An 11455-nucleotide genomic window follows, 5' to 3' on the forward strand; every position below is an offset into this window, starting at 1 on the left:
TTAGTATTCCTTCTTACGTTTTCATCCATTAATATTAAAAACAATTTAAATATGTGAGATGAAAGTCAACTTAAACATAAGCAAAAAAAAAGGTGATGAAGTAAAACCAGACCCAATTGTACAACACTTTCGGCCATGGCCTAATTGCTTAATTGCTTGATGTAGATCGTGTGTACATATTAAGCATTAAAAATTATTATTTAAGTCAAATATAAATAAAATTGTGTAATTAAACTTCATATTCGTTTCAATCACAACAATTTTCTAAAAGTGATTTCTGGACTAAAACGTATGGGAAGAAGCATTGATCATAATTCATAAATGAAATATCAGAAATCCAAAAGGAAGATTTTTTTTCATCTCATCTTTTGGTCATAGGCACCACATATTGACTTGCTCAAACCTATCACAAAATAACAAATCAACAAAAGAATCATGGGAAATGTATATTTTTTTTTCAAGAAGAATAAAAGAATCAAAAGTAGAGCTTTATTTTGGTCTGTATTGGACTTCGACAAATCGGGCAAGTTTCGAGGTCTTTCGCACATTCTTCACATGTCTGAGAAAGATCAAAAGGTTAAATTATGTCAGCACTTCATCAGCCATAATCTATAACCAAGGAGTGGACTGCCAATAAATAAATAAATTAATCATTACAGACATTTACCTGATGTCCACAACCAAATGCCATGTCTCTTGAGTTACTAAGGCAAATAGGACAAAGCTGTTCAAAACAACAGCAAAGGAAATGTTAGCCTTCATGATAAATAACCAAATATGTAAAGTGAGGGATAAGTCTCTCCAAAAGTTCGTAATCTTAAAGACTTTGGTCTTTTCGGTCTCGAAAGTGGAATGCGAGAGAAGCTTCTCATTAATAGAAGATATATGGACTCACTAAACAACTACATTCTCATACCTGGCTATCGTATGTAGAACTTGGAGCTGGCGAAGCTGAGCTGACAGGAGTAGTATCTGCGGGATATGGAGGGACGCTTGGTTTGAAACTGGTAGGATGAGAAGGTTTTGCGCTGCTGAAAGATGCTGAACCATATTTAAAACTGGTAGAATGGGAAGCTTTCAAGCTGTTGAAAGATGATGCACCGTATCTAGGAGGAGGTAATGGAACTCTCTCAGGAATATTTCCCTTTCGACCACTGCACAACAAATAGATTGAAAATCACCATCGAAACTGGTAATATAAACCCTTTCAAAATGATCAATAGAGAATGAATTATTACCCCAGAATATTAAGCTCAATGGTTGCTTTGTACTGTGAAGGAATCTCCATTAAAGCGGCTAAAGCAAATTCCGTCTCCTTCCGTGAAGGAGCTATATTCTTTGACATAATATCTGTGAAATTCACAAACTAAGAGAAAGAGAGAAACAAAACGAGAAAAACATTAATAACTGAAGCATGTTAACAATACCGAATGACCAAAAGAACATATCTACCATAAAAAATCTTGTATGCACTCAGATTTTACCTGAAAATTATCGAACGCACGAGCAGGAATGTTATCATCAAACTCCTTCATCATGTCCCAAGGTCCGTCTCCAACACCAACCAATATAATCGACAAAGGAAGCTTGCTGCAATAGAAGAAACATGTAATAAAGAAAATGGTTGTATTCAGGAAAAAAAGGTGAAAAAGTTTACACCATCTTTACCTTGCTTGCACTATGGCATCAACAGTCTTCTGCTCTTGTGGACTTAGCTGGCCACGCAGAGTATCAATGCTTCGAGTTACCTGAAAAAATCATCAGCCTTAGTGATATTAAACCGATATGGAACTACAGCAAAATCTACTAAACAACCATCAAACGGTTAATAAAAAAAGTAATAATGCAATGAAAGAAAATAGTAAGTGGTACAGTAAACCATCATGCCAGCATTTTTTTTAATACATTTTTTCCATACCAATCTGGACCAAGAGCCCTTTCTGCTAATTTTTGCTTTCAAGCTAATCGCCTAAGTACTACATTGAGTTTTCTTAAATTTAAATAAAGTATAAACCTTCACACGGAGCAAAATACCTGCCCATCAGCGATTATCACTAACACATGATACTGTCCACCACTTTGCTCAACAATGGTCATAGCCATTTCAATGATTGGAGCAAATGATGTAGGGCCTGCCAAGAAATTGAAATAATTATTTGATTGGATAAGCTTCAAACATTAATGCAAAATAACAGATGAAAAACAGATGGAAACCTGCAAGTCGTAGATGAGGCACAAGTTCTCTATAGCGGCTCAAGACTTCCTCAAATCCATTACAAAATCTTTCGTCTGGGTAGAAACTGAAGACATCTTGATCATGTGTTGATGCTGCCAACAAATATAAGTAATTCTTAGCATCTCCATTTAAATAAACAGGCATCCTGATAAGGAAAACAAATTAAATACGTACCATCACCAAATCCGAAGCAAGGAATTAAGTTGTCCTCGTCAAAGGCAGCTAACGTCTTCCCAATAATTGATATGGCTTGTTCATAGGGATTTGAACCATCTCCAATGTGGTGCAAACTTCTTCTGTTGAATGATCTTTTACCTACAAAACAAGCCAGATTGAGCAAGCTCTACTACAGCTAAAGATATACATTGCTAGCAATAAGAAGTCAATCTTAACCTGTCCACTCGTTGCTCTTTGTGAAATCGATACCGACAATGAGATTAGAAGATTCAAGACCAGCATTAGCAAGTGCTTCCGTTACCTGCAATCAACAAAATGATTTAGGTGACCTTAAAATTTCCTTCACCAACAACAATAGAAAATAAACTATTGAATAATATTAAGCAACAATCATTTAATTGCTGGAGAAAAGGAGAAAGCATAAATACATAAAAGCTTCTAATAAAAGCAAGCAATGAAGATATTAACCTGATCTAAGGAGTTGTAATTGTCTGCAATTTTCGAATACTTCCTTTGTAGCTTCTTTTTGTCGCCGACACGGTCTTGGGGAGATGGATGATACTGTGGCTCTGGTTGCGGAGGTGGATAATGCTGCTGTGGCTCTGGTTGTGAATACGGATAATACTGCGGCTCTGCATAGCTATACTGAGGCGGATAACTATGGTTTTCTTGACCATATGATGTCTGAGGATACCCCTGATGAGAATCCCATGAAGGTGGATTTGAATGATAGGAAGAACCCTGCCTCCAACTTCCCTCCTTGGAACTACTACCCCCCATTAACCAAACAGAATGCTGCTTCTTTCCTCCGAAAAATCAATTAAAATCAACTACAGGCCAAATACTAGAATACCTGGAAAAAGAACCACCCAGATATAATCGCAAACAACAATAATAACAGCAATTAAGGAATGAAATCACCAAACAATTTAAATCTTTTCCAAAACCCTTTTTCCTTTTTCTCTATATCAATGGAGCACAAGAAATCTAGTTAAACCAATCAAAACGAACCGAAATCGAAAACCCACCAAAGCAAGTATTCTAACATAAATATAAGGATGCAAGCAAATTAGATTTTTCCAGGAAACGTCAACTTTTCCTTCTTAGCCAAATTAAAGAGACCAATTCAGAAACGTAAGCTTCCACTTCACCGACCTTAAAACAGCTTAAGAAGAGCCCTGGCGGCAAAGTATGCTTCCAAAAATGACTAAAACAGATAAACTAACGCGTCATCTATTAGCACTTGGAACTTATCCACCATAAACAAATTACTTAAGACGACAAGAAAAGTAAAACGGCGGCTGTAGTCAACCAAAAAAAAAAAAAAACCGTGAATTCTGAAAGAGACCCATTAAGCTTGTCAATTGTTAATTGCTTAATTCTCTAAAAAAAAGCTGATTTTCAAGATCTGAAGCATGAACAGTTTTTGGAACTGGGTCAAAAGAGAGTCCGATACCTTTGCTTGAAGTAGGGAAATTTGCAGAGCATCAATGGAGGATCTGGGTATCTTTTTTACTTTTGAAATTAGAGATAAAACATAGATAATAAGCCATTGATTGAAAAGAAGATAATCTTTTCCAAGTTTTTTTTTATATTAAAAAGCTTTTTTTTCCTTTCCTTTTTAAAATATTAAACTGCCGAAATGGGGTTCACATGGATGGAAGTCGCGAATTTTGGAAGTTATCGGTGTTGTTTATGTGCACACGTGAACCACCCATTCCAGCTAAACTCAACTCTAAACGCATTTCAATCCTGTTCCTGTTTCTGTTCTTACTTCCCTTGTTTCTAATTTTCCATTTTTTCCTCAAATAAATAAAAATATACAAAACATTTTTTTTTTGTTTTCTTTAGTTGAATTATTCTTCAACTTCAACTTGATTCATACAAAATTATAAAACTATTAAAAATTAATGAATTAAATATAAAATTGGTACCCGAATTTGTTCATTTCTCCTAAATTAATATTTATGATTTTTTTTCCAGATTGGTATCCGAGTCTAAACACCAAATCTATATAAAAAATACAAATAGGAGTACGAGACTTGAACCACGACGGATAAATCGACGAATCTTAGGAAATAGAATGGGACGGGAGGGCCTAAAAGACCTTTGTTTGATTAAATTTTCCAACCGGAACCAACCGGGAATGCAAACAAGGAAGGAAAGGGCAGAAATCTCCATATCTGATCCAGGAAAAAAAACATACCTTAGCAGTGATAGGGATAGCATAGCTGTAGACAGGGGAAGGGCCCGAGATGGATTATATATAATATAAGGAAGGGAAAAGCTTTTTTTGATTGCTTGCGACAGCTTATCGATGCTCGTTAGCGGTGAAGTCCCTCAAACCAGAAGTTTCAAAAGCTTTTGACTGGGCCTACGAGAGAAATGAACTTTACATACTGATATCGCATATCGAAGGATTGATAAATTGTACAATCCAGTTTCACTTCAATGATAGGAATCCTCCATTCGCATCCCCTACTTCGGGTTTGTTCTGGTGGGACCATATAACTTTCTAATAAAGTAGCCCTAATTGAGGGAATCCGTATCGGTATTACTCTACCATAAGGTTCAATTCCCCTCTCAAGGCTCGAATTTGTCACCAACTAATTTACACTACCTTAGTTCAATGTAAATTCCCCGGTGACAAAATGAAGTTCCTTTCGCTGCTACTACGTCAAAAAACTACGTTTTGTATAGCGGCAAAACCTTACTTTGACTTTAATAGATATACAAGTTCCCAAGTAAAAAAGGGTGTAAGAGGAGAATGACCGGGTAACTAGAGACGGTAGGAGTCTTAGATGCGGGAGTTCCCTGTGTTAAAGCTTATATCTTATAGGAGTCCCACGTCTAACTAGAAAAGGATCTCACTATTACTTTGAGAAGAGAATTGTTCTGCAAACTCTACATGAGAAACAACTATATGCTAAATTTAGCAAATGTGAATTTTGGTTTTGGGAAGTTGGTTTTCTTGGACATACAGTATCTGTTGAAGGTATTAGAGTTGATCCAAATAAAATTTTAGCAATTGTTAACTAGAAACCGTGGAAAAATGTATCTAAAGTCAGAAGTTTTCTAGGATTAGCCGGTTATTATCGGAGATTTGTAAAAGAATTTTCAATGATAGCTTCATCGATGACACGGTTGTTACAGAAAGATTTGAAATTTGAATGGTCTGGTAAATGTCAGCACAGTTTTGACCAGTTAAAAGCCCTGTTGACTGAAGCACCAGTTCTGGTTCAGGTTGAATCAGGTAAGGAATTTGTGATTTACAGTGATGCGTCATTAAATGGTCTAGGTTGTGTTTTGATGCAAGAAGGTAAAGTAATATCCTATGCTTCTAGACAGCTAAAACCACATGAAAAGAATTACCAGATACATGACTTAGAATTGGCAGCTATTGTTTTTACGCTGAAAATTTGGCGACACTACTTATTCGGTGAAAAGTGTTATATATTCACTGTTCATAAAGCTTAAAATATCTGATGTCGCAAAAATATTTGAATCTAAGACAACGTAGGTGGCTTGAATTACTGAAAGATTATGATTTGGTAATTGACTATCATCCGGGAATAGCAAATGTGGTTGTTGATGCTCTAAGTAGGAGTCTCTATTTACTTTACGAGCAATGAATACCCGATTGTCATTGTCCGATGATGGGTCAATCTTAGTTGAGTTAAAAGCTAAACCAATGTTTCTGCAATAGATCTACAAAGCTCAGAAAAATGATAATGAGTTGCAAGCTAAACGGGTACAGTGTGAATCGACTTCTGATTCAGAATGTCATATTAGACCTGAAGATTGTCTATTATTTCGAGGCAAAATTTGTGTACCGAAGAATTCAAAAATTGTACAGAGAATTTTGCATGAAGCTCATAATGGTACTATGTCTGTTCATCCGAGGAGTAATAAAATGTATAATGATTTGAAAAAGACGTACTGGTGGTCGAGAATGAAGCGTGATATTTCTGAATTCATATCTAGATGTTTGATATGTCAACAAGTTAAAGATGAACATCAGGTACCTTCAGGATTATTACAGTCAGTCAAGATACCAGAATGGAAATAGAAAAGAGTTACTATGGACTTTGTATCGGGTTTACCCCTATCTTCGAAAAAAAAAGATGTCATTTGGGTAATCGTTGATCGTTTGACAAAGTCTGCACACTTTATTCCGGTACGTATAGATTTCTCCCTAGACAGATTAACAGAGTTGTATGTTTCAGAAATTGTTAGATTACATGGAGTGCCAATCTCCATTATTTTGGATAGAGATCATCAATTCACATCCCAATTCTGGAACAGGTTACAAGAAGCTCTGGGTATGCAACTACATTTTAGTACTGCATTTCATCCTCAGATGGATGGTCAGTCAGAGTGTGTGATTCAGATTCTTGAATATATGCTTCGGTGCAGTATTTTGGAATTTGAAGGCAATTGGGAAAAATATTTGCTATTAGTTGAATTCGTATACAATAATAATTATCAGTCAAGCATTAAAATGGCACCGTATGAAGCTCTGTATGGTCATAAATGTAGGAATCCATTGTATTGGACTGAGCTCAGTGAGAAAAAGATGCATGGAGTTGATTTGATCCGTGAAACCAAAGAAAAAGTGAAAGTGATTCAATATAGTTTAAAAACAGCTTCTGATCGTCAGAAATCTTATGCGGATCTTAAATGTAAAGAAATAAAATTTCAAGTTGGCGATAAGATATTCTTGAAAGTTTCGCCTTGGAATAAAGTTCTTCGGTTTGGTTGTAAAGGAAAATTGAGTCCATGATTTATTGGGTCATATGAGATCACTAAAAGAATTAGACCTGTCGTGTACCGATTGGCTTTACCATCAGAATTAGAAAAGATTCACAATGTCTTTCACGTGTCTATGTTACGACGATATCGGTCAGACCCTGCAAATGTTATTTCTCCGGTAGATGTTGAAATTCAGCCCGATATGACTTAAAGTGAGGAACTGATCAGAATTCCAGCACGTGAGATGAAAGAATTGAGAAATAAAAACGTAGCTTTAGTATAAGTCCTCTGGCAACGACACGGTATGGAAGAAGCTACCTGGGAACTTGAGGAAACTATGAGAAAGCAGTATCCGAACCTCTTTACTAGTAAGAATTTCAATGATGAAAATTCTTTAAGGAAGGAGAGTTGTAACAACCCATTTTTAGTGAAATTGAAACAGTGGTTTCGGGACCACAAATCTGAACTCAAAAGAAAAATTATCTTAATATGTTATTGCATGGTCTGCATTATGATAAGAATTTCGTATGAAAATTTCGTTAAGAAAATTTTACCGATTATATGTTTAATTTTATGAAAAGGACCAAATTGCATAAAGTGCAAAAGTTGACTTCTAGTAGCTAAAGGGAATAGCTATGGAATTCAAAATTGGAGGTCCTTATACGGTGAATAGACCATTAAGAGGAGTTAGTAGATAAGTATGATGATTCATCAATGGAAAATTAAATAAAGAAAAGGACTAAATTGGAAAGTAAAAGATAAAAAGATGATAAATAATAAAATAAAGAAAAATATTATCATATTATCATCTTTCCTAAAACAAAAATATGGAAACCCTAGCCATGGAAATTGGGTTTTGAGCAAAATTATTTGACTCAATTAGGTATGTTTTCTTATCCCGCTTTTAGTAATTTTTATATTTTCGAGATCGTAATAGCTTAATATAGTTATCTCGGGGATTAATTTGTAAATTTATCAAAGTGATAGGGTTTTTCCATGGATGAATATAGTTGAATTACGAAATTTTATAGTAGAAAATGAAAGGTTGTTGATAGATAAACAACTTTTGTAAAGTGAATTTTCATGAAATTGTAATTTAGGGACTAAATTGTAAAGATATAAAATTCATTGAAAAATTATGATTTTATGAAATACATGGGCTTCTAATTTATATGTAAAAATTGGCTAGGCTTGGAATAAGGATTAAATTGTATGAATTTCATTTTCTGAGCCTAGAGACAATTGTAATTAATCAAAAGTATAGAGGCAAAATGATAATTTTGCCTAAGATGTGAAATGGATTGAATTGAATGTGAATTGAATTAAATTGATGTTAAATTCGTTCGTATAGATCTGGATAGATCAAATACGGAGTTTAATTGAGGAACAGAGAAAGTAACGGATTAATAGCTTTTGTGAACACGAACATTTGTCGAGGTCAGTTCGTGTAACTAAATTGTATATTTATATGTTTGAATTGAATGTTGTGTATGTGAATTGTGTAATTGTCATGCATATAAAATTGAATGATTGACAAGTATTAAGTCTCGTTTGAATAAATGAAATTCGATAGATACAGGGTTCCCAATTTGGTTGTGGTCCTGCATATGTTGCAGATACACCACAGCTCGAAAGAGCGTCCCGTTATTAGCTCTCATGAGCTTCCCGTTATATGGTTCTTGCGAGCTTCCCGTTAATAGCTCTTCAGAGCATCCCGATTGATTATGATTCTACATGTGTTGTGGACACACCACAACTCTTATGAGCGTCCCAATATATAGCTCTTCGGAGCTTCCCGGTTAAAGGCTTTTTCATGAGCTTCCCGATTAATTGGCTCTCTATAGCTTCCCGATATTGACTCGTATGAGATTCGTGTTATACAGCTCATATGAGCTTCCCATTTACATGTTTACATGAGCATTCATGTATATGAATTGAAGGATTACAGTTTTGTATACTTTGTGTGTACTACCCGTGTATCCATCGATATTATAAATGATTCAACGGGAAAAGTTCTGATATGAAACAATATGAATTTGAGACGAATTATCACGAATATATACTTGGAATGCATGGATATGATTTGTACATGTTATATGAACACATGATGAAGAAAGTATATGTATATGGAAATTTGATTACTATTGAGCTCATACATGTTCCTTGATGTTTATATGAAATACATGTCTAACATGATTGATAAGGATATGTGCTAGGGCTTTTGGCCAATTTGCTTGAGTATGTCTTGTATGCTTAACTTAAATGTAAATGAATAGTAAGTTAACTTTCCCGTTATATAAACTTACTATGTATATGGAAATTTGATTATTATTGAGCTCATACATGTTCCTTGATGTTTATATGAAATGCTTGTGTAACATGATTGATAAGGATATGTGCTAGGGCTTTTGGCCAATTTGCTTGAGTATGTCTTGTATGCTTAACTTAAATGTAAATGAATAGTACGTTAACTTTCCCGTTATATAAACTTACTAAGCTTTAAAAGCTAACTCTATTTTAGTTTCTCTATTTTATAGTAATTCGAAAGCTCAATTTGATTGGAAGCTGGTCGGAGCAACATCACACTATCTTTCGGCTCATTTCGGTATAAATAGTAAATTACTTTTGGTTATAATGGCATGTATAGGTTAACTTAGCCGGTGTTGGTATGTAAATGTTTTTGTTATGATTTGCCATTGGAATGGCTTGTGTTGGTATAATTTGATATATATATATATATATATATATGAATGTGACCTCATCAAATTGATATATGTGTGGATGAATGAATGGAAATGAAATGTAAATTGAATATACATATGATAATTTGGTCAATAAGGTAAGTTTATATACTTGGTTGTATCTGATATAATGTTATGCTTAAGACTTGATATTGGCTTGATATGAATATCATGTATTTGTTTGTGAATGTGTTAAAGTGATAATGTAGATGGAAGACAAAATGGGGTGAGAAATAAGGCTTGGAAATGGCCTATTTCGTCCACACGGGTAGAGACATGGGCGTGTGTCTCAACACGCAGCCTAGCACATGGGCGTGTGGTTTGGCCGTGTGTCCCTGACATCTTTAAAATTTCAAAACAGAATGCTCACAATTTTTCACACGGCCTAGCACATGGGCGTGTGACTTGGCTGTGTGACCCTTCCACCTATTTACTGCAAGTTAGTATGCTCACACGGCTTAGCATACGGGCATGTGGCTTGGCCGTGTGACCCAAGTTAGTGAGCACCCTATTTTGGACACAGGCTAGGACAGGGTTGTGTTTCCATATTTCGAATGTCCACACAGCCTGGCCACACGAGCGTGTGTCCCCTACACCTTGGAAAATTTTTGATATTTTGCAAAAAATTCTCTGAGTTCCCGATTTAGTCCCAACTTGTTTCTAATGCATAATTTGGGCCTTGAGAGCTCATATAAGGGACAATATAATTGATTGTGATAGTTTCTGATATGAATCATTTAATGATATTAAATGTCGGTGTTTGATCTGTAATCTCGGAAATGCTTTGAAACCTTGTTCCGGCGACGGATATGGGTTAGGGGTGTTACATTTATTGGTATCAAAGCTATGGTTTAGCTGATTCTTGAACTAACGTAGCATTTACAAGTCTAGCTATACATGTCATTATATAACATGTGATAGTTTAATATCTCTTGACCATTTTAAAACGTGTTGTTCATATAGTAATGTCGTCCAACCGAGCTGAATTTGAATAAGCTAAAAGCAATGCTCAAGCTTCTGTACAAAGAACAACCTCAAGTAGTAGATGGCCCGTACCTGAGGGCCGAAAAGGAGAGGCTAAAGAAGCCTTCTTCCAAATGATGAACGAATGGTTTACAGAATTTGAAAGAATAAATCCGGTTGTACAACGACCTCCATCCCCTCCTGTTTCTCAACCGGTTCCTGAAATGCATCAAGGTACAGAACTTGTTAGAATCGGTAAGCCACTTGTAGATGAAATTGGTAAATATGAGGCAGAAGAATTTAGAGCTACCGCTAAAGATGATCCTGAAAGGGCTGAATTCTTGCTAGAAAACACTATCTGGGTTTAAGATGAATTATCTTCCACGTCAGCCGAATGTCTAAAATGTGCTATATCGCTGTTAAAAGAGTCAACTTACCAATGGTGGAATACACTGATTTCTATTGTACCGAAAAAAGGGTTATATGGGAATTTTTTCAAACTGAACTTAAAAAGAAATATATCAGTCAGAGATTCCTTGATCAGAAAAGAAAAGAATTTCTAGACCTCAAACAAGGGCATATAACT

At 35.3% G+C, this 11455-nt stretch overlaps 1 protein-coding gene across 3 annotated transcripts; it reads right to left on the bottom strand.

Moving 5' to 3' along the window:
- Positions 1–292: 292 nt before the first annotated feature.
- Positions 293–4214, bottom strand: LOC105780438 (E3 ubiquitin-protein ligase RGLG2). 3 transcript variants are annotated; one of them, XM_012604772.2, is made up of 12 exons: positions 3870–4214; positions 2882–3266; positions 2630–2714; positions 2411–2551; positions 2215–2328; positions 2035–2132; positions 1669–1748; positions 1485–1590; positions 1239–1366; positions 917–1154; positions 668–724; positions 293–559 (listed from the first exon to the last, which is right to left on the bottom strand). In XM_012604772.2, the coding sequence occupies exons 2-12, from the start codon at positions 3191–3193 to the stop codon at positions 476–478; spliced, it is 1443 nt and encodes a 480-aa protein (XP_012460226.1). In that variant the 5' UTR covers positions 3194–3266; positions 3870–4214; the 3' UTR covers positions 293–475. The 3 variants fall into 3 exon arrangements, with proteins under 3 accessions (XP_012460226.1, XP_052485585.1, XP_012460227.1); XM_052629625.1 differs by lacking the exon at positions 3870–4214 and adding an exon at positions 3569–3702; XM_012604773.2 differs by lacking the exon at positions 3870–4214 and adding an exon at positions 3442–3460.
- Between the last annotated feature and the right edge of the window lie 7241 nt (positions 4215–11455).

The sequence above is a fragment of the Gossypium raimondii genome, chromosome 4, assembly GCF_025698545.1.
Source record: "Gossypium raimondii isolate GPD5lz chromosome 4, ASM2569854v1, whole genome shotgun sequence".
In the NCBI taxonomy this organism is placed as follows: domain Eukaryota; kingdom Viridiplantae; phylum Streptophyta; class Magnoliopsida; order Malvales; family Malvaceae; genus Gossypium; species Gossypium raimondii.